Source organism: Scyliorhinus canicula, chromosome 5 (assembly GCF_902713615.1).
Source record: "Scyliorhinus canicula chromosome 5, sScyCan1.1, whole genome shotgun sequence".
Classification (NCBI taxonomy): domain Eukaryota; kingdom Metazoa; phylum Chordata; class Chondrichthyes; order Carcharhiniformes; family Scyliorhinidae; genus Scyliorhinus; species Scyliorhinus canicula.
The window spans coordinates 15,533,716-15,556,405 of NC_052150.1; the positions used below are offsets into that span (position 1 = coordinate 15,533,716).

General features: G+C 45.4%; 1 protein-coding gene across 1 annotated transcript in view; it reads right to left on the reverse strand.

The window, feature by feature from the left end:
* fars2 (phenylalanyl-tRNA synthetase 2, mitochondrial) overlaps window positions 1–22,690 on the reverse strand; it is a 541,716-nt gene that overhangs the window by 182,251 nt on the left and 336,775 nt on the right. Inside the window, 1 exon segment of the mRNA XM_038796635.1 lies at window positions 12,309–12,469. Coding sequence (XP_038652563.1) covers window positions 12,309–12,469 — 161 coding nt within the window.

The following is a 22,690-nucleotide window of genomic DNA, read 5'->3' on the forward strand; positions in this document are numbered from 1 at the left end:
CTAGCGCAAGCTTTCCCCGCTACTGTAGTGTCCCCTCCCGGGGTTGATTTTACCCCTTCCCTCTGCCAAATTGATTGCTGTCCCCTCTCGATTGCTGTCCCCTTGCCAATTTCGCTTGGTTGAATCCTGCACTTTGCCAGGTCTACCTCAATGTCTTGGTACACCCGTATTCTGTGTCCTTCCCAACTGCTCGCCTTTGTCTGCCGATCCTGGTATCCGTGTAGCTTGCCAAATATTGCCCTTGGCTGCTCCATAATCATCAGTTCCTCTTCTCTTCAGAAATATACTCAGTTGCTCTTGTATACATTTTTACTCTCTATTTGAATAGTATTCCTTGGTAACTTGTTCCACAATCATATTGGCTCCTTGGTGAAAAGTTCTGCCTGACCTTCCTCATATACCTAAGGCACTAATTTTCTACCTGTAATATCTTAGTAATTGAACCTATCACCATTGTGAACAAATTTGCCCACTTTAATTTTGTTCATTCCCTTCATAATCTTAAAAACGTCAGTGAGATCACCTCAAAATCTCTTTTTGAAAGAAAATGAGATCAAGGTACCTAAATTTCCCTCATAATTTAACATCCCATTGCTCAGAACAAGTAAAGCCTCAAGCACATTAATACCTTTCACAGTAAGGAGAACAGAACTGCACAGAGCATTTCAAACAGAATATGACCACTGCTTTGTAAATTTGTCACCAAGTTATTTCTGCTCTTTCTGATTTTTTGCACCTAACTATACAAGGAAAAAAATAATCAGTTAAGTCTCACGATCCTTATTGCAACAACCAATAACAGGATACCAACTTCAAATTGCCAATTAAAAAATATATTAGAGTCAGAGTGTCATAGCGAAAGATACTTCGACTGGACAAATTATTAAGCTGTGTTGTTTTCAGAGTATCATGAGAAGCTTCACTGGACTGAATGGAGAACAAAACTAATCCAGGCACCTGATTTTATTATGCAAATAAGAAGAACAAACGTTTAGTTAATAGCTTAAACACCTGGGGCGAAATTCTCCGACCCCCCGCAGGGTCAGGGAATCGCCGGGTGCCGGCATAAATCCCGCCCCCGCCGTGGCCGGAATTCTCCGCCACCCAGGAATCGGCGAGAGCGGGAATCACGCCCCGCCGATCGGCATTCCCCCCGCGATGGGCCAAAGTCCCACCACTGTCAGGCCGTTCCCGCCGACGTCGTTTAAACCACCTCTGTGCCGGCGGGATTGGCGGCGCGAGCGGGCCCCCGGGATCGGGCGCGGGGCGATCGGACCCCGGGGGATGCCCCCACGGTGGCCTGGCCCGTGACCGGGGCCCACCGATCAGCGGGCGGGCCAGTGCCGTGGGAGCACTCTTTTTCTTCCGCCGCCGCCACGGCCTCCACCATGGCGAAGTGACCCCCTCCACCGTGCATGCGCCGGTGGTGACGTCAGCGGCCCTAATGCTCTGGCGCACGCGCGGACTCACGCCGACTGGCGAAGGCCTTTCGGCCAGCCCTGACGCCAGCCGGCGGGCGCCAAAGGCCGTTGGCGCCAGTTTCCGCACCTTTGGGGAGGCCCGACGCCGGAGTGATTGGCGCCACTCCGCTACGCCGGGACCCCCCGCCCCGCTGGGTAGGGGAGAATTCCGCCCCGGTTAACATCCCTGCCCACTGGACAGAATTGGTCTAAAGCAAACTAAGCACGCAAAATATTATTAATGCATTAAATAAAACATCTCATTCTCAGAAGGAAAACAGATAAAATCTGACGAAAACAAAATTTGAAAAAGTAGATCAAGAAATAAAAGTCAGATAGAAAGAAATTAAACTGAGAACAATAAGGGAACAAAAATAAGTTTCAATATAGTATATTTAGCAGATTGTGGGTTTAGGGCGGGTCAGGGAGGATGAGGGAAGGTGTGGAACAGTTGGTGCAGGAAACAGATATGGTCAGGCTGTGTTTGATTAAGCTGCGATAGCAGGTAAGGTAAAGGTAAAGTAAAGTCATCATAGTTCCAGATGACCATAGGCTGCTTTCTCCTTTGAGGGGAAGAGCTGACAGAGGTGATTTAATCTGAGGATCAACACACATCAGATGAGGGGCAGGGTTGAGATGGCAGGGCCTTCATGAATAGCCTGCTGTAATAGTATCACCACAGTGACAGATGGTTCTGTCAGAGATTCAGGTTTCAGCCGAGCACAATGAAACTGCTTCTGCTCTATCTCAACAAATTCAAAATTCTCTACGGAAGGCCAACAATAAAAACACCATTACTCTCCTGGTGGAAGTCTCCCTCATCACCTGTGATGCTGCTTCTTGGTTAAAGATCACAAGAAAAAGCAGGTACCCATTCAGATCCCAACACCAATTTTTTCAATGATTGTAGGAAATAATTGACCCTGCTGTAATTTTGTCTGCCTCCATTTTGTTACTCTCACCTAATGATGAACAGGAAATAGGTGGCACAGTGGATTAAGCACTGAACCCTCTGCAGAAGTGTGAGATAAAGGTTTCTCTCTCTATGGTGGCTTTAAGAGCTCAAAAGGAGTCAATCTCAATCCCGCTCCCACAACTTTTTTTCCGTCACATCAATGGCTGTATTGGAGCTGCTTCATGCTATTGATTTTGCTTCCAATTTCCCTCGTTCTCTCACTCCACATGGTCCGCCTCCGACACTTCTATTCCTTAACCTGCTCTGGTCTCCATTTCCAGTGATAAAATGACCACCAATATTCATTACAAGCCCCCTGAATCCCACACATACCTCGACTACAGCTCCTCACACCCTGCTTCTTCAAAGGACTTCTCCCAGTTTCTCTGCCTCTGTTGCATCTACTCAGATGCCATTGCCTTTGAAAATGTCTCTTCTGAAATGTTTGCCTTTTTTCCTTAACTACGGTTCCCCCACCACTGTGGTTGATGGGGCACTCAAACAAATTCGACCCATTTCCCGCACATCCTCACCGCTTCCTCTCCCTCCCATAATCATGATAGGGTCCCCGTGCCCTCACGTTTCAGCCCACTAGCCTCTGCAATCAAAGGATCATCCTCCAACATTTCTGCCAACTTCAGCATGATGCTACCACAAAACACACCTTTCCCTCACCCCTCATCAGCATTCTGCAGGGATCACTACTCTCTGTGACACCCTGGTCCATTCCTCCATCAGCCCCAACTCCTCACCCCCTTTTCTATGATTTCTTCCCTTACAGTCACAGAAGGCACACACCTGGTTCTCTACCTCCTGTTCAAGGCCCCAAACGCTCCTTTCAGGTGATGCAACATTTCACTTGCACCATCTTCAATTTGGTCTACTGTATTCGCTGCTCCTAATGCGGTCTACTATACATTGGGGAGACTAAATGCAGACTGGGTGACCGTCTTGCAGAACACCTTTGCTCAGTCCGCAAGCATGACCCCAAGCTTGCTTTCACTTGCCATTTCTACTCAGCATCTTGCTCTCATGTCCACATGTCCGTCCTTGGCCTGCTACAATGCTCCACTGAAGCCCAACGCAAACTGGAGAACCTGCACTTCCATCTTGCAATTAGGCATGTTCCAGCCCTCAAGACTCAACATTGAGTTCAACATCTTTAGTCTGTGACCTTTCTCCTGCATCTTGACCTTTTCTTTTATATCCAAAACATTTTTTGTCCCAATGTAAACCTCACCCCGCCACACTGCCTTCCCCACTGGGCCATCTGTCACTTGTTCTTTAGTTTTGCTTCCGTTGAACACTGACCTTTGTTCTCCCATTAACCCATTCTGATGTCTTATCTTTATGCTACGGCTCACACCTTCTATAGCACTTTGCATCACCATTAACACTTGCTCTGTCTTGTGAACTACACATCTTTATTGCAATCTCTCCTAGCTCCCACCTATCTGTGACCTTCCGCTCTGCTCCACCCCCTCTTCTACATAAGTAATCCAATTCATTTCTCCCTCTTTTTAGCTGTGAAGAAGCGTCACATGGACTTGAAATACTAACTCAGTTTCTCCCTCCACAGACGCTGCCAGACCTGCTGGGGTTTCCAGCATTTTCTGTTTTTGTTTCTGTCATTTCAATTGTCCATTAACTCTATTTCTGAAGAGTCATACACCTTTTCAGAAATGACGTCAAACATTTGTTTCTCCTTTATGGGTTTAAATCTGTACCGTGTCATCCCAAGTGTATAGTCCCTATTTAAGCACTCACAACTATCAATGCAACCTTTCCATCCCCCATGTATGCAGATTGCCAGCCACCAACAGATAGATTAACTCTCCAGCGATTCTTGATTACTGTTTTGTGTTCCAGGATTTGGATTTGGATTTATTGTCACATGTACCAAGGTACAGCGAAAAGTATTGTTCTGCATACAGTCCAGACAGAACGTTCCACACATGAAAAAACATGGGATATACAATAGATACACAATGTGGTTAGTACAGTTGCTTCACAGCTCCAGGGTCCCAGGTTCGATTCCCGGCTTCGGTCACTCTCTGTGCGGAGTCTGCACATTCTCCCCGTGTGTGAGTGGGTTTCCTCTGGGTGCACGGATTTCCTCCCACAATCCAAAGATGTGCAGGTTAGGTGGATTGGCCGTGATAAATTGCCTTTGGTGTCCAAAAAGGTTAGGTGGGGTTACGGGGATGGGGTGCAGGTGTGGGCTTAAGAAGGGTGCTCTTTCCAAGGGTCGGTGCAGACTCGATGGGATGAGTGGCCGCCTTCTGCACTGTAAATTCTATGATTCTATGACTAATATAAATACATAGATACAGATATCAGGTGAAGCATACAGGAGTGTAGCACGACTCAATAGAGAAGATGTGTGGAGAGATCAGTTCAGTCCATTAGAGGGGCATTCAGGAGACTGGTAACAGCGGGGAAGAAGCTGTTTTTGAATCTGTTAGTGCGTGTTCTCAGATATTTGTATCTCCTGCCCGATGGAAGAGATTGGAAGAGAGAATAACCTGGGTGGGGGGGGTCTTTTATTATGCTGCCCACTTCCCCAAGGCAGCAGGAGGTGTAGACAGAGGCAATAGATGGAAGCGGGTTCGTGAGATGGACTGGGCAGTGTTCACAACTCTGCGTAGTTTCTTACAGTCTTGGGCAGAGCAGTGCCATACCAGGCTGTGATGCAGCCAGATAGGATGCTTTCTATGGTGCATCTGTAAATATTGGTACGACTCAATGTGGGCATGCCGAATTTCCTTAGTATCTTGAGGAAGTATAGGCGCTGTTGTAGCGTCGACGTGGGTGAACCAGAACAAATTGTTGGTGTTGTGCATGCCTAGGAATTTGAAGCTGTCTACCATCTCCACCTCGGCACCATTGATGCAGACAGGGGCGTGGACAGTAATTTGCTTCCTGAAGTCAATTACCAGCTCCTTAGTTTTGCTGACTTCGAGGGAGGGATTGTCATTACACCACACCACTAGGTTAACTTTCTCCCTTCTGTACTCTGACTCATCGGTGTTCAAGATCCGACCGACTACGGTCGTATCATTAGCAAACTTGTAGATGGAGTTGGAGCCAAATTTTGCCACACAGTTGTGTGTGTATAGGGAGTACAGTACGGGCTAAGTACGCAGCCTTGCGGGGCCCCGGTATTGAGGACTACCGTGGAGGAGGTGTCGTTGTTTATTCTTACTGATTGTGGTCTATGGGTCAGGAAGTCGAGGATCCAGTTGCAGAGGGATGAGGCACGTTCTAGATTTTCGAGTTTTGATATGAGGTTGGCTGCGATTATGGTGTTGAAGGAGGAGCTCTAGTCAATGAGTAGTCTGACGTTGGAGTCTTTGTTGTTGAGATGCTCCAGGAATGAGTGTAGGGCCAGGGAGCTGGTGTCTGCTGTGGACTGGTTGTGGTGCAAATAGCAGTGGATCAAGGCATTGTGGGAGTATGGAGTTGATGTACTCATGACCAACCTCTCGGAGCACTTCATAATGATAGATGTTCAAGGCCACCAGATGGTAGTCATTGAGACACACTGCCTAATTCTTCTTTGGCACCGGTGTGATGGTCATCTTCTTGAAGCAGGGTGTGAACCTCAGAATGAAGTAGAGAGAGGTTGAAGATGCCCACGAACGTACCCGCCAGTTGGTCCACGCAGGATCTGAGTGCATGACCAGGGACTCTGTCAGAATCCGTTGCTTTCTGAGGGTTCACTTTCCAGAAGGCCGAACTGACTTCTGATGCTGTGATGGTAGGTGTGGGAATGTCCAAGGCTGCTGGGGCAGTTGACAACAGTTTGTTGGTTGTCTGCTCGAAATTAGCATAGAATGCATTTAGTCCATCGGGAATATTCCGGAGATTCTACGCAGCTTTGCTTTGTAGCCCGTTATCTTCCCATGACAGATGAGAGTCTGTGTTGTTAGTCTTTGACTCTAGCTTAGTCTGGTATTGTCTCTTGCATCCCTGATGGCTTTGTGGAGGTCATACCTAGCTTTCTTGTACAGGTCAGGGTTGCATGTCTTGAACGCCTCAGACCTGGCCTTCAGTAGGGAGTGAATCTCCCGGTTAAACCCATGGTTTCCAGCTGGGAAATGCACGTTGGGGAACACACCTTCTTTGGCATTCAAAACTTGAATCCAAGGCTCAAGCTCCATTGCAATATTGCAATATTGAAGGATTGTTGCACTGTTGGAGGTGCCATCTTTTGGATGAGATATTATACTGCCGTCACATCTGGCTTCTCAGCTGGGTGTAATAGAAACCATGGCACTATTTGAAATAAGAGCAGGGGAGCTATCCCCAGTGTCTTGTCCAATACTTAACCCTTAAGCAACAGCACAAAAACAGATTAACTGGTCATTATTACATTGCTGTTTGTGGGAGCTTGTTGGGCGCAAATTGGCTGCTGCATTTCTGATATTACAACAGTGACTACACTTCAAGACTAATTAATTTGCTGTGAAGCACTCTTGGTAGTCTGTTGGTTGTGAAAGGCATTTTCTTTTCTTTCTTTTCTCTTTAGAAAAACTCAATTCAATTAGAAATGTGAGATCAGTGGCATTGTGAAGCCTAACCTGGATTTGGTTACATTCCAACATAACGTGTCACTGAGGTCACCACTGAATTTCCCATTCTGAAATTACATCTGCACTACATGTTATAGCCGCCGCAATCTGTCCTCATGCAGTGTTCTCCTGCTGTCATTTTCAAAACTGTTTGAAAAAGAAATGCAAAGTTTCCACATGCACATGTCTGACTGAATGCACACTATGGTTGGTTATCAATTGTGCTGTGGGAAAGGGGGGTCAGAGGCAAGGGCAGTGGGATGTCTTCCAATGGCCATCTCCCCTGCCATACGTCCGGTCCTTCAATCGGGCACAGTGCGCCTGATAGCGAGGCATCCTCCACCCCAGGAAGCTGCTCAAACATGGTGGCCTTCCGAGGTCAAGGGAAAGCCAGAATTCACCACTTAATCCTTGTGCCACTACCAAATTGAGATGGGCTCAAGGATAATTGATGAACATTGAGCGTAAGTGAACCCCCCCCATGGCTGGCCCCTTCTGCCCTCTGACTTAAGCAGGGGGATTGGAGTTTCTGCCAATACTGGGAAATGCTGTGGGCCTGGCCGCCATATTTCCCTCCACATTGGGCTGCATTGCATTCAGCCCTGTGTAAATGGAGCAATTCCACTAACCTCTCTCAGCGGTTCCACAATCTGAATCTGGATTTTAAAATAACAGGCCTCCATTTAACTGAAGCATAGATTTCTTGGGTTGAGCCATATAAGTGGGTTACTAATAAAAAAATGAGGGCCTTTTTTCTGCATATTTTCTGAGAGCTTACTGCTTCTCAGCAGGATCCATCCTGAGCAAATCGAATTATAAGTGAACAATGAAAGCTACTATAAGAGTGAGCTCTGCAAATTGAATGGGGAAGCCCACAAGTTTCTCTCATTTTTTTTCTTAATTGAAGCCACCCCATTCAACTGATATGAAAAGCATGGAGAGAGTGGCATAGAGGTAATGTCACTGGGTTAGTAATACTGAATCCAGGCTATTGCTCTGAGTCATGGATTCAAATTCCACCGCGGCAAAGAGTATAACCCACAAACCATTGTCCACTAAATCTGTAATTGAGAGCTAGTTATCAAATGTTGTAAACGCCCCTCTAGTTCACCAGGGTCCTTGAAGTTGGGAACGTTTTGTAACGTTTGAAAAGGGAGGTGGTAGGCATTAATGATCATTCAAGACTGAAATAGGGGAGGAATCTTTTTACTCAGGGTTGTGTATATTTGGAATTATGGAGCATAGGACAGTGGTGAACGCTCAGTCTTTGAATAGATTCAAGGTTGAACTTGCTAGCTTTTTGGTTCTAAGGAGGCACAGTGCCACAGTGGTTAGAACTGTTGCCTCACAGCTCCAGGGGCCCAGGTTTAATTCCAACCTTCCGTAGAATCCATAGAGTCCCTACAATGCAGAAGGAAGCCATTCCGCCTATTGATCCTGCACCGACCCTTTGAAAGAACATCCTACCTAGACATACTCCCCCGCTCTATCCCCGGAACCCCACCAAAACTGCACATCTTTGGACACTAAGGGGCAATTTTAACATGGCCAATCCACCTAAACTGCACATCTTTGGACTATGGAGGGAAATCGGAGCACCTGGAGGAAACCCACACAGACATGGGGAGAACGTGTAAACTCCATACTGACAGTCATCCAAATCTGGAATTAAACCCAGGTCCCTAGTGCTGTGAGGCAAAGTGCTAACCACAATGCCACCGTGTCGCCCATAACCAGCTTTGGGTGACAGTCTGCATGGAGCTTTTTTTTCATTCTCCCTGTGTCTGCATGGGTTTTCTTCAGGTGCTCCAGTTTCCTCCCACAGTCCAAAGATGTGCAGGTTAGTAGGGGTTACGGGGATAGAATGTGGGAGTGGGCCTAGGGAGGTTGCTCTTTCAGAGGGTTGGCGCAGATCCGATGGGCCAAATGGCTTCCTTCTGCACTGTAGGGATTCCATGGTTCTATGATAAGGGAATTAAGGGATATGGGGATTGGACAGGAACATGGAGTTGTGGGCTAAACAGCTGACTTGTAATGCAGAACAACGCAGCAACGCGGGTTCAATTCCCGTACCAGCCTCCCCAAACAGGCGCCGGAATGTGGTGACTCGGGGCTTTTCACAGTAACTTCAGTGAAGCCTACTTGTGACAATAAGCGATTATTTATTGATTTATTTAGACTATCACTCATGATTTTATTGGATGATGGAGCAGACTCAAGTGACCATATGACCTGTGGCTGCTCCCTATTACTTATAAATACCCTTTTAAGAATTATATATTATTGAAATTGAAAGCTAGTCTCAGTAATAGTGACCGTGAAACCATTTGCAAAAATCCACCTGGCTCACTAATTTCCTTGAGAGAAGGAAATCTGCCGTCTTTATCCTGTCTGGCCTGCATGCGACTCCAGACCTGGAAGCAATGTGCTGACTCTTAAATACTTTCTGAAGTGGCCTGGCAAGACGCATGATTCAAAGGCAATTAAGGATTAACAAATCCAGTTGTAAAATCTGAAATAATAAACATGATGGAAAATCCCAATAGTTTTCTAATGTCAGATTACCAAGATATAGTTGAGCCACTAAATTTCAAATCTTAAATCTTGTTCAGTTAGTCATTGTCATTACCATTATTGTTACACAAATATGCTATTTGATCTTGGGCCAAAAGTAGAGAAGACAATAGAAAGGCAAAATGTGTTATACTATAAATTGGGTAACTTTATGGGTAATTTGTTCAGCGGGGTACCTGTAATGATGTTAAATTTGATATTGGATATTAGTAAATGCTGGTACCTTAAGTCTCAGACTGGATATCTGTTATCACATTTCAGTATTAGAGTTCAATTTCAGGAAAATAGCAGTACTGCACTATTCAACCATGATTTGTGGAGATAAATCAATATTTATTAAGTTCTTGCTTCTAATGAGTAAAAGCAGACAGGCAAATATTCTTGAAACTTCTAACCTTGGGTACTTTAACATAATCTTCAGATAGAACATTTTCAATAATTTAAATTACTTCCACTTTCCACGCTGCATTCCTGAGGTACACGCTCCACTTTGCACAGATTCCACTGTTGCTACATTGAGACATTTTCCCTAAATAGAGCCTTTTTTGTCATTATTTAATCAGTAGTCCACCCTCCCAATCCACCCCAGTTAAAATGTAAAGTACTGACAGGATGAAGCTCCATTTAAATGCGATAAATGGGTTATCTAACGTGGCTCAAACTTGAAAGTTAATTGTTCCCAAATCAGCTTTTAGTAATAACATGGATTTTTATCATCAACTGTTTTCACTCAATATGAAATTGACAAACTCATTTGTTCCCAAGATCAAAGGTCAGTGGCAACCAACATGCCCAAGAAAACCCACAGCTTTTTTCAATATACATTTATATACATATAATTAATCTTTCTGATTCTATTGTTTTTGAGCAGTCATTGTGTTGCTTTTAAGAAACCACCTGTTTGATAGATTTTTGATAAGTCAATCAAAGTTCCTCAACTGTCAAGTATGGCAATTCACAAAGAGCACAGAACAGCTACATCCTGGCCATACTTTGACAATGATTATTTTTGATTATTTGTAGGCCCACATTCCTCCATTCATTTTCCATAAATTTTTACTTGTTTTCTATTGATTCAAGTTTACTATTATTGCATTATAAAAAATAGTCCAAAGAACTTCGAACCACCAGTAGAAGATGTAACGTAATAAATAAGAAGGAATTAAATAAGAGAAAGAGTAATGTTTCATTTGCTGGAGGTACACAATGTCCCAGATGGTTCAAACATCATGAACCATGCATACCCACATTTCTTATATGTACAAATTCACTAGGCTAAGCTCCTTGCTGGGTGTAAAGGTTGTGAAAACTGCCATTGTATTGTAGAAATTTCAACCCAGATTCTTAGTCAACAGTTACCCTGCTAATCTAGGCAGACTGCATGCACTAACATGACTGCATTACATTTGAGCTGGAATTTTTCATATGCTTTGATTTCCATACACTTAGCTTCTACTATTTAATTATGTGTGCATTCATAGGTATTGTAAAGTTACATAAGGATGACTTCAATTATTTACTTAGATTATTTGGACTCAGGACTCTAATTATGTAGAACATCCTGAATTGATAGAAAACGTGAACCAGCTTTTAATAGATACAATTTGTCGAGCTCAAGTAAACAGTGGCTCAGGAGTTGTGGTTTCCTGTATTTTACAATTACTGAAATGGAATGAGACAATATTTGAAGCTTTTCCATCCTACAGCATTCACCTGTTTCGCATTGGTATGATATTGGGCAGAGTTATATCGGCTAAATTATAGTCCTTGAATTATGGTGATGCAAAGCTCCATGCGTGTCCGAGTTTATTTTTGCTATGACTTCTAAAATGGTAATTGAGGTGCAAGAAAAAATGTGAAATTGAGTGGGCTGGCATGTCAAAGTCTCAATTTGCTTTATCATAGTGTGGCAGCATACAAGTAGATGATCTCAGAGTTGAGTTCTCGATCAGGTTAAGTGTGGGACAGTACTGAGTGAAAGTCAAGTTCTGCCCACAGAGGGAGAGAAATTCATGGGACAAATTTAATTGCCTATTATCAAGACCTCCAACAATTCTTTATAAACCAAATGGATGAAACCTAATACCACAGTGATTTTCTACTTTGACTGGCAAGGGGTACCAAGAAAAATGGAAGGAAGGGAGAAATATGTGCAATGGTATAAAACAGATGATATCAAATCAGCAGTCCATTTTACATTACTCAATTTTCATTTCTAACAACTTCAAAATTGGAAATAAAAATTAAGAGAGATATACAATACAAGGGGCTGGCAATTTGCTACCACTGATTTTACAGTATCACAAAAAGTTAAAATTACCCCCCCAATGTGTCAACCTGGATTTTCCACGCAAACCTCCTTGGTCTAAGGGCCAATTAAACAGCAGTTTAAGCAGTGATCGGCAAGTTATTTTTTGCTGTGATAATTTTATTGCCAATGGGTCAATTTCTTGGGACTCCTAACTACACTGTGGAAACATCATCCCAAAGGACTGCAGCGGTTCCACGACTACAGTACTATCTCCAGGAAGTTAAGGAAGGGCAATGACTGTGGATTTGCCAGTGTCACTGGCATTCTAAAAACATTACAATTGCAAAGGTTAACAACAAGCAGACAATTGTCTGGAAAAAAAATCATAACTGATTAATTGGTAACTTATTAACTTATGTTAATTGGTAACATTGGTAACTTATGGCACACTACTTCTGTTACAAATCATTGATGCAATAGTGTGTGCTTTTAACCTGAAACGTGACTTTCTGGTCAATATGGGTAACCTGGAATTGTTTGGAGAATCGTTCGTCTTCACTCCAGAACAAACGGATGTCTGGTATTGCATACAAAATCATCGCTAGCCGTTCTAGCCCCAGGCCAAAAGCATATCCAATCCTGTCTTGAGCACCAGCTGCAATTAGAAAAAGAATGAAACAAAGGTCTTGTGAACATTAATAACAAAACATCCAGTTACCTTTCAGACTACTTAAAAGGCATAAGGCACAATCTTGCCAATAACCTATCAGATGATCGACTAAAGTATGAGTAGGTAACGGGCAGAAGCAAGTATAATCTTGACCAGACATTGTTACACACAGCAACATAAACATGTTTGACAAGAGGCTTTATTTCATCTGTTATGAATAATTAATATGGCTCTATCATCTGGTCTGACACCATTTTCTTAGATTTGCTCAGGTTAACCCGAGAGGGTTTCCTATATCTTTTACTTGCCATAAATTGACATTTTGCGATTGACTTAAAGTTAGGTTTAGTCAATGTGTACTAAATTTCTTTTTACTAAAGGAAAACCATCTGAGGAAAGTTTTCAGTCAGTACAGCATTATTGTATTTCAATTATTTTATGGTGCTCCCTCTACAGGAAATATTTTGCAATGGTATTAGCAATTAATATTACTGTACAAAATGAGGAGAAAAGAATAAATTGTATCTCATTAACCCATAAAAAATAAGTTGTTCCAGTGACAGTGAGGCTAGTTAATGAGTCGCTGATCCATACACACCGAAAGTCCCCACACTTGTATCCTGAGTTAGCTCATTTCAGCTGAGGTAGCAGTTGAGGCTGTACAATTGACTTCAGCATTGCTGGATTGGGGAGTGTGAAATTAGGTATTCGATGAATATTCTTAATTACTATTACTAGCATTGGAATAGGCCATTCAGCCCAACAGGTATGTACCAGTGTTTATGTGCCACATGAGCTTCCTCCCACTCTACTTCATCTTACCCTATCAACATGTATCTCCCCCATGTAGCTATCAACATTCTCCTTCATTGCATTTGTGATGTTCATCTCAATCACTCCATGTGCTAGAACATCGAACATATAGTGCAGAGGAGGCCATTCGGCCCATCTAGTCTGCAGCGACCCACTTAAGCCCTCACTTCCACCCTATCCCCGTAACCCAATAACCCCTCCTAACCTTTTTGGTCACTAAGAGCAATTTATCATGGCCAATCTACCTAACCAGCACGTCTTTGGACTGTGGGAGGAAACCAGAGCACCCGGAGGAAACCCATGCTGAGACAGGGAGAACGTGCAGTCTCTGCACAGAAAGTGACCCAGCAGGGAATCGAACTTGGGACCCTGGCGCTGTGAAGCCACAGTGCTAGCCACTTGTGCTACCGTGCTGGTGAGTTTCACATTCTCACCACTCTGAGTGTAGAGCTTTTTCCTGGGTTCCTCTTTGGATTTATTAGAGGCTGTATTAAATTTATAAGCCCTAGGTTTGGATTCCCAGAGGGAGTTGATTGCCTTACACAGGCGAGTTTGGTGGCTGGGATGAGGGGACACTTAATCAGGCAGGAGAGTGGTGGGTGTGGACAATGCCCCCTTTCTGTTTTCACCCCAATTGAGTCTGTGCTGGGAAGGCACAGAGGTGGCCATACCGTCCAGCCACCAACTAAGGCCCATGCCCTGTAAGTAGACTGGCCCTCAGAGGACAAAAAGGAACTGCATCGTTACTACCAAGGTCGTTCCGATAAGGATAAGGCTGCTTGTCAATGATCATTCCTTAGAGATGGAGGTGGATTCAGGAGCTGATGTTTCCATCATTGGGGAACAAATGTTTCAGCATCTCTGAACAGGTACTGTGCCCTTAAACCTAATGGAAACCAGGGCCAGGTAAGCCTCGTACACAGGAGAACTGTTGAAGATTATGGGGACCATCACAATCCTGGTGTTTTATGGACAGCAACGACATGACTCCCACTCATACTCGTGCAAAGATCAGGACCAAGTCTCATGGACAGGGATTGGTTCCAGAAGATCTGACTGGACCAAGTGGAAATGTTTAAATTAGGGATCGGTGGCTTGTTATTAACAAATATCCCAAAGTATTTCAAGAGGGCTTTGGTAAAATGAAAGGAGCAGGGGCCAAGGTATATGTGGATCCCAAATCTTTACCAAAATATTTCAGGACTCAGTCAGTCCCATACTCTTTGCTTGCAAGTGTAGAGATGGAAATCGAGCATTTGGAAAGCCTCGGAATAATATAGCCAGTACAGTTCACAGAATGGGCTGCAGCAGTCGTCCCTATCCTCAAGCCTGATAAGTCAGTCCTACTTTGTGGAAATTACAAATTTACAGTTAACAAAGCCTCACGACTGGATCGGTACCCTATGCCATGTGTAGAGGATTTGTATGTCAAATTGGCACAAAACTGGATATACGTCATGCCAACCTCCAGTCAAACTGGATGAAATATCCAGAAAGTACATCACAATTAACATCCATACGGGCCTGTACAAATATACACACCTGTCATTCAGAGACTTGTTGGCATGTGCTATCTTCCAGCGTGTCATGGAAAACATTTCCCAAAGCTTGCCTAGGGTGGCAGTATATCTCAATGATGTATTAATCACAGGGGCCACTGAACAAGAGCACCTAGCAAACTTGAAGGAGACCTTGAAGCAATTTTCTAATACAGGCGTATGTCTCAAGAGAGAGAAATGCATCTTCCAGGAAGGCAAAGTGATCTACCTCAGGTACCGGGTAGATAAGAAAGGCCTACAGACCCCATGGAGAATAAAGTCAAGTTCATCAAGGAGGAGCCAACCCCGCCAAATACAACAGTTGAAATCTTTTTGAGGACTGATAAATTACAATGGAAATTCATCCCAAATTTGGCCATCTTGTCACCCATGCACAAGTTACTGAAAAAACATTAAAGGTGGTTATGGCAGGCACCGCAGGTTGAAGCCTTCATGAATGTAAAACAGCAACTGCTGTCCTCGAATATCCCAACCCATTATGATCCCAAAAACAACTAATGCTGATGTGTGATTCCTCTCCATCTGGAGTGGGTGCAGGCCTCTCACATCGATGGGACGATAGCATGGAGAAGCCAATTGCATACACATCCAGGATTCCGCTGGACACTGAGCGGCATAATCGCAGATTGAAAAGTAAAGGCTGGCTGTTATCTTTGGAGTTAAAAAGTTCCACCAATATGCCTATAGCCAACGTTTTGTAATCAAAACAGACCGGAAGTCTTGGCTGGGACTTTTGAAAGAAGATAAAGCAATTCTCCCCATCGCCTCGGGAAAACTCCAATTATGATTTTGTACCCATGGCATACCTGACGCCTCGTATCTGATAATGGTACCGTCTTTACCAGTGGGAAGTTCCAGGTGTTCTTGAAGTCAAATGGCATCAAGCACATCCAGATGGTGCCGTACCACCCGATGTCCATTGGTCTGGCAGAGCAGGTGGTACAGACATTCGAGAATCGAATGAAGAAATAGCCAGCTGGTTCCATGGACACAAGCTTGACGCGATTCCTGTTTGACTACTGAACCACATCTCAAACCACAATGGAAGTTGCCCTGGCGGAGTTACTGATGGGATGAAAACCACACACAGGCTGAGTCTATTTCCCAATTTGGCAGGGAAGGTGAAATCGAAGCAGGAGTACGAAAAGAGGAATTACGATGCCAGGAGATGCTGTGTATGTATGGAATGTTCGGGATGGCTCTAGTTGGATCCACGGTGTTGTGTTGGACAAGACAGGACCCGTCTCTTCTAAAGTCAAAATCCAAGGAAAGGCCGCGAAATGCACCTGGACCACCTGAGGAGTAGAGAGCTCACTCCAGTTTAAACTCCATTCCCAACACCAGTTGTGACAACTGGCACAGGGTCTCTGCCCATGGAGGCCCGCAGCTCCACCTGTCACACAGACTCAAGGCCAAGTGCCAAAAGGCAGAAGAGGTTCCATTGCCACGGGAATTAAGGGGAAGCAATGGAATTGAGGGGGGAAGGATATTATAACCCTCGCGAAGACCAGTGGGAAATCGCTGATTTGATTACCCATGTGCTTTGTAGAATATGAGTTCTCGTCGAGTGGGCAGAGGTCCTTACAATAGGGGCTCACTGGTGGGGCCTTAAATATCGACCCCAGACCAGCAGCTTCCGATCATCTCAGACTGGGACATGTGCTCTGTACGGCGCGGCCGCAGATTTATTTGCGTTGGAAAATTAACCTGTCCTGCCTTTTAGCCTGCGCCTCCTGGAATTCTTACTGTTAGCAGCTTGTTTTCTTCCTCGATGTTAACTACACCCCAAATTTAGTATTCTCCACAAATACTGGTATTATACTTTTGATTTCCAAGTCAAATTATTTACCTAAATGGTGAACACCAGTGGTCCCAGCATTGTAAAACACCACTTCCCCTTGTTGCCAGTCTGAACTATCGTTAATCTCTACTCTGTTTTCTGTTTCATAGTCAATTTGTAATCCATTCTGCAAATTGACCTCAAACATCACATTCTCTGATCTTTGTCATGAGTCTACAATTTGGTATTTTATCAAAGGCCCTTTGAAAATCCATGTATATTTCATCCATTACAGTACCCTAGTCAACTCTTTCTGTTACTTCAAATAATTCAATAACGTTTTTAATTCTTTTGCTACAAACATTTCTGGATAGGCCAGCATTTGTTGCCCATTCCTAATTGCCCCATAAAAGGTGTTCATGACCCATCTTCTTGAACCGCTGCTGCCCATATTTTGGTACATTCAATGCTGTTAGGAAGGGAGGGTTTCAGGATTTGATCCACGGACAGTGAAAGAACTGTAATACAGTTCCAAGTCACGACGTGTGTGGCTTGGAGGAGAACTTGCATATAGTGGTATTTCCATGAATCCGCTGCCTTTGTCCTTCTGGGTGATAGAGGTTGAGGGTTGCTATCATTGCATGCAGTATACACAGCTGTCATTGTGCGCCAGTGGTGGATGGCGTGAATATTTAGGATGATCCTCAGTTTTGAAATCTGTGGTGACAATTCTGCATTACATTTTCGGTATCTGGATGTTTTTGTATTACACCTTCTTTACCACGCTAAGCTAACTGGTGGATAGCTCCCTGGAGTTAGCATCCTTCTTGAAAGTAAGGATAGCATAAGCAGTTTGCCAGATTTTATGACACTATTCCCTTTTCTATTGAACTTCCTTACACACACGCACACATATATATTATGTATATTATATAGAAATACATAGTCGTGCCTCTGCTACTGATTGTTAGCTTCATATGAATGAATACAATTCATCCATTCTCTAAGTCTGACTTGTTAATAAATTATTCCTTTTTTATCTTATATATCTTTTTTCAAAAGCTGTTTTCTAATGTCATGTCCGCCCTCGTTAAAATAAGTCAATATTGAATGGCAGTATTTAATATTGAGGAGCCTTACGTCAGTGGTAGGGAAATTACTGGAGGGAATTCTTCGAGACAGGATCTGCTCCCATTTGGAAGCAAGTGGTTAGCGAGAGGCAGCACGGTTTTGTGAAAGGGAGTTTGTATCTCTTAAACTTGATAAAGTTTTTCGAGGAGGTCACAAAGATGATTGATGCAGGTAGGGCAGTGGATATTGTCTATATGGACTTCAGTAAGGCCTTTGACAAGGTCCCTCATGGCAGACTGGTGCAAAAGGTGAAGTCACACAAGATCAGAGGTGAATTGGCAAGATGGATACAGAACTGGCTAGGTCATAGAAGGCAGAGAGTAGCAATGAAAGGATGCTTTTCTGATTGGAGTCTGTGACTAGTGGTGTTCCGCAGAGATCAGTGCTGGGACCTTTGCTGTTCGTAGTATATATAAATGATTTGGAGGAAAATATAACTGGTCTGATTAGTAAGTTTGCGGACGACACAAAGGTTGGTGGAATTGCGGATAACGATGAGGACTGTCAGAGCCTACAGCAGGATTTAGATCGTTTGGAGACTTGGGCGGAGAGATGACAGATGGAGTTTAATCCGGACAAATGTGAGGTAATGCATTTTGGAAGGTCTAATACAGGTTGGGAATATACAATGAATGGTAGAACCCTCAAGAGTATTGACAGTCAGAGAGATCTTGGTGTACAGGTCCACAGGTCACTGAAAGGGGCAACCCAGGTGAAGAAGGTAGTGAAGAAGGCATACGGCATGCTTGCCTTCATTGGCCGGGGCATTGAGTATAAAAATTGGCAAGTCATGTTGCAGCTGTATAGAACCTTAGTTAGGCTACACTTGGAGTATAGTGTTCAATTCTGGTCGCCACACTACCAGAAGGATGTGGAGGCTTTAGAGAGGGTGCAGAAGAGATTTATCAGGATGTTGTCTGGTATGGAGGGCATTACCTGTGAGGAGAGGTTGAATAAACTTGGTTTGTTCTCACTGGAACGAAGGAGGTTGAGGGGCGACCTGATAGAGGTCTACAAAATTATGAGGGGAATAGACAGAGTGGATAGTCAGAGACTTTTACCTAGGGTAGAGGGGTCAATTACTAGGGGACATAGGTTTAAGGTGCGAGGGGCAAGGATTAGAGATGTACGAGGCAACTGTTTTTACACAGAGGGTAGTGGGTGCCTGGAACTCGCTGACGGAGGAGGTGGTGGAAGCAGGACAATAGTGACGTTTAAGGGGCATCTTGACAAATACATGAATAGGATTGGAATAGAGGGATATGGACCCCGGAAGTGTAGAACATTTTAGTTCAGATGGTCAGCATAGGCTTGGAGGGCCGAAGGGCCTGTTCCTGTGCTGTACTTTTCTTTGTTCTTTAATGGATGTGACAGGGGTCTCCGCCAAGTGTTGCCCCTTTTAGGGAAGACCCGGCATAATTAGTGCCAGTCCTCAGTTACAAGGAGCATGGAGGTGAAAGTCCTGCTCGTGGAGACCTGCCAGAATGGCTGTGCCATCAGGAAAGTGGTGGTTGCCATTGCTATGACACCCATCTGAGGCCCAGAATAACTGCTGGATCCAAGGCCACAGATGAGTGATGATGGGGCAGTCGTGTTGGTGGTATTATGGGGGAGGGAAACAATGGCGTCAGCGGCAAAGTTCGGGGGTGTCTCTTAGTCCCCCACTTCCGATGTCACGTCCTTTAATCACGCATCGACTGCCTTTGAATAAAGAAACCTTCCATAAGTCCACAAGCAACTCTGCCACGGTTGTACTCAACATGGGCCGGGATTCTCACCTACCCGCCGCTTTGCCACCTCCGCACTCCAGTCCTGGTAGACCCTCACCATCGAATTCTCCCACTTGCTGCTCCTTTCCCTCTTGGCCCACTCCAGCACTCTCTCACGGTCGCTGAGTCGCTGGAACCACACCAGCACCGCCCTCGGGGGCTCATTTGCTCTTGGCCTCCTAGCCATGACCCTGTAGGCCTCTTCCAGCTCCAGGGGCGAAGGGACGGCCCCTGCCCCCATCAGGGAGCTCAGCATTTCTGCTACGTGTCCCGGGAGGTCTGACTTCTCCAGGCCTTCTGCCAGGCCCAAGATCCTCAGGTTCTTCCGCCTCATTCGGGTATCCAGCTCCTCAAAACGGCTCTGCCATTTCAGGTGGAGTGCCTCGTGCACCTCTACCTTTCCCACGAGGACCGTGGCCTCCTCCTCCCTCGCAGTCATCTCCTGCTGCAGCTCCCGAATCGACGCCTCTTGGGTCGCCTGGGCTCCCATCAGCCTGGTGGTCGTCGCATTCATTGACTCCAAGAGCTCCATTTTCAGCTCCGTAAAGAAGCGCACGAGAGTGGCCTGCTGCTCCTCCGCCCATTTCCTCCATTCCTCGGGTGCGCCACCGGCCGCCATTTTGGTCTTCTTCCCCCGCTTTTTTTTGGGAGCTGCTGTTGCTTTCTTTACCACCCCACTCCGGGTACCGACCATAAAGTTGGTCTGGTTCTCTTCAGGGAGCCTTCCCCCACCGGGATTTGTCCTTACAGCGCCGTTGGGCCCTCCAATCGGCCCGAAAACACCTTTGTAGCAGGAGCAGCCAAACGTGCGACTTAGCTGGTCATAGCCGCAACCGGAAGTCTCAGAAAGCAGATTGTTTAACTGCAGGACAGTGTTTATAGCAGTTAGAGCCTTTTTAAAAAGATGATTTTGGAAATGTGTGTATGCAGTTGTTCAACAGTCACAAATAGTGATTGTATTGGAGTCAGTGTTTTTCCCAGGGGAAAAATGTTTCAGCTACTCAGCTAGAGGCAGTAATATTTTTTGGTGGCTAAAATATTGCATCTTCCACTTGTGACTGAAAACCAATTTGCACTCATGGCTTTGCTGACTGAGAAAATCCAGCCATTGGAGGATTGGTAGAAACCATGGGCTGGATTCTTCGATCCTGCGGCTGTGTTCGCAGGATCGGTCTGGTCTTACCAGAAAGTCAGCGACGCCCCAGCACCGATCCTCTGTCTGGTGGGGGGCTTGCAGCCGTGCAGCGCACAGCCCCCAGCTTTACCTGCAGATACGGATGCAGAATGGCAGGGTCCGTTGTCGTGCATGCACACGGTGGCGGCCTGCAGCGGCAGCGCCATGCAACATGGCGCCAGCCGCGCATGGACCCGGCCTGCCAAAAGCTGCCCCCCTGTAACCAGCCTCGCCATCCCTGAACCACCCCACGAGTCCCCCAGCCCCAACGAAGGACCCCCTGCCGGTGGAATGTCTCCCCCCCCCCCCCCGACTGTGGCAGCAGTGGATTCAGTCCGCAGCCGCCACGCGAGGTCCCCGAACAGTGTGAGCACACGCGCCCCACGCCGTCGGGGACTCGGCTCGTTGGGGGCAGTGCATCGTGGGAGGGCCTCAGGTGACGCCCTGAGGCCGTCCATACGGCGTGCAGCATACTCCCGAGAGTGTCGCCTTTAAGGGGCTGGAGCATTGCAAAAATGGCGCTTTCCCTGATTCCGGCGTAAATGGGGATTCTCCGGCCAATCACCGAATACGATTTTGGCATCAGCGATCGAAGAATCCCACCCCACCTCTTTCCTTAAAGTGCCATGTTTTATATACTCACGCTTGCCTCTCCATTTGGAGCTGCTTTCAAGCTCAGGACATGAATTTAAATTCAAGTTAAATTCTCAACATGCATCAAAATATTAAATAGACCCAATGCTATATAATGGTGTGGGAAGCATTGGGTTGGTGCTGCCCCAATCATACCTGTGTATATTCCTTACTTACGAATCTATAAATGTTAGCAGGCTTTTTGCCATGAGGCCATAGAAAGGGTATGCCCTATCCATACTTGATATTTAGATTTGCACAATTGATAGTATAGGATCAGGAACACACGTTAGCTTATTTATCTCCTTCTTGACCTGGGGAAGCTATGGCAAAGTTATAGTTAATTACAACATTCACATTGCCACCCTAGCTGAGATTAGCTAATTAGCACAGATCACTGAGTTATTGCCATGGTTTTATTAGACAAGAATATTCCAGTAAAATACAAGGCCATTGGAGTTTGATAATGAAGTTTAATACACCTCAGTGACCCATAGCGACGTGTTCTAAAGAGGATAAATTGTTTTACAATTTTGGGGATTAGGGTTTCAAATATGGCCACCTTATCTGCACCACGACTGCCAGAGCAGCCTAAAGGTGTGGAGAATAAGTTTGATCTTAAATATTCCCGTAATTTCAAAGGGTTATATGCCATGTATGTTCTGTCAAGTTGTATCAGGCAATGAAGCAGAAATGACTTCAAAAGTAACGGACTCGCAGCAGGATCGTGACACTGGGCGAACTGACAGAGATTCCAGCTAGCCAGGGGGAATGAACTAAGGTACCTGCAATTAAAAAACTTCCTACGAAAGGAGACAAGGACATACCCACAACCACCACGACAGATACTACTGGCAGAGTTACTAGACGCAAGCATATTAGATAAAGGAAACTGTAGCGACATGTGCGACCGACTGGTAGAAGGGGCCGACACCGTACTGGACGCAACAAGAAGGAAGTGGGAGGAGGACCTGGGGATCGAAATAGGGTGGGGACTCTGAAGCGAAGCACTGCATAGGGTCAACTCCACCTCCATGTGCGCAAGGCTCAGCCTGACGCAACTAAAAGTGGTACATGGAGCCCACTTAACAAGAACCCGTATGAGTAGGTTCTTCCCAGAGGTGGAGGACAGATGTGAACGGTGCCAAAGAGGCCCGGTCAACCACGCCCACATGTTCTGGTCTTGCCCCAGACTTGTGGAGTACTGGACAGCCTTCTTCGAGGCCATGTCCAAAGTGGTGGGGGTGAGGGTGGAGCCATGCCCGAAAGTGGCGGTCTTCGGGGTTTCAGACCAGCCAGATCTATTCCTGGCGAGGAGGGCGGACGCCCTTGCCTTTGCCTCCCTGA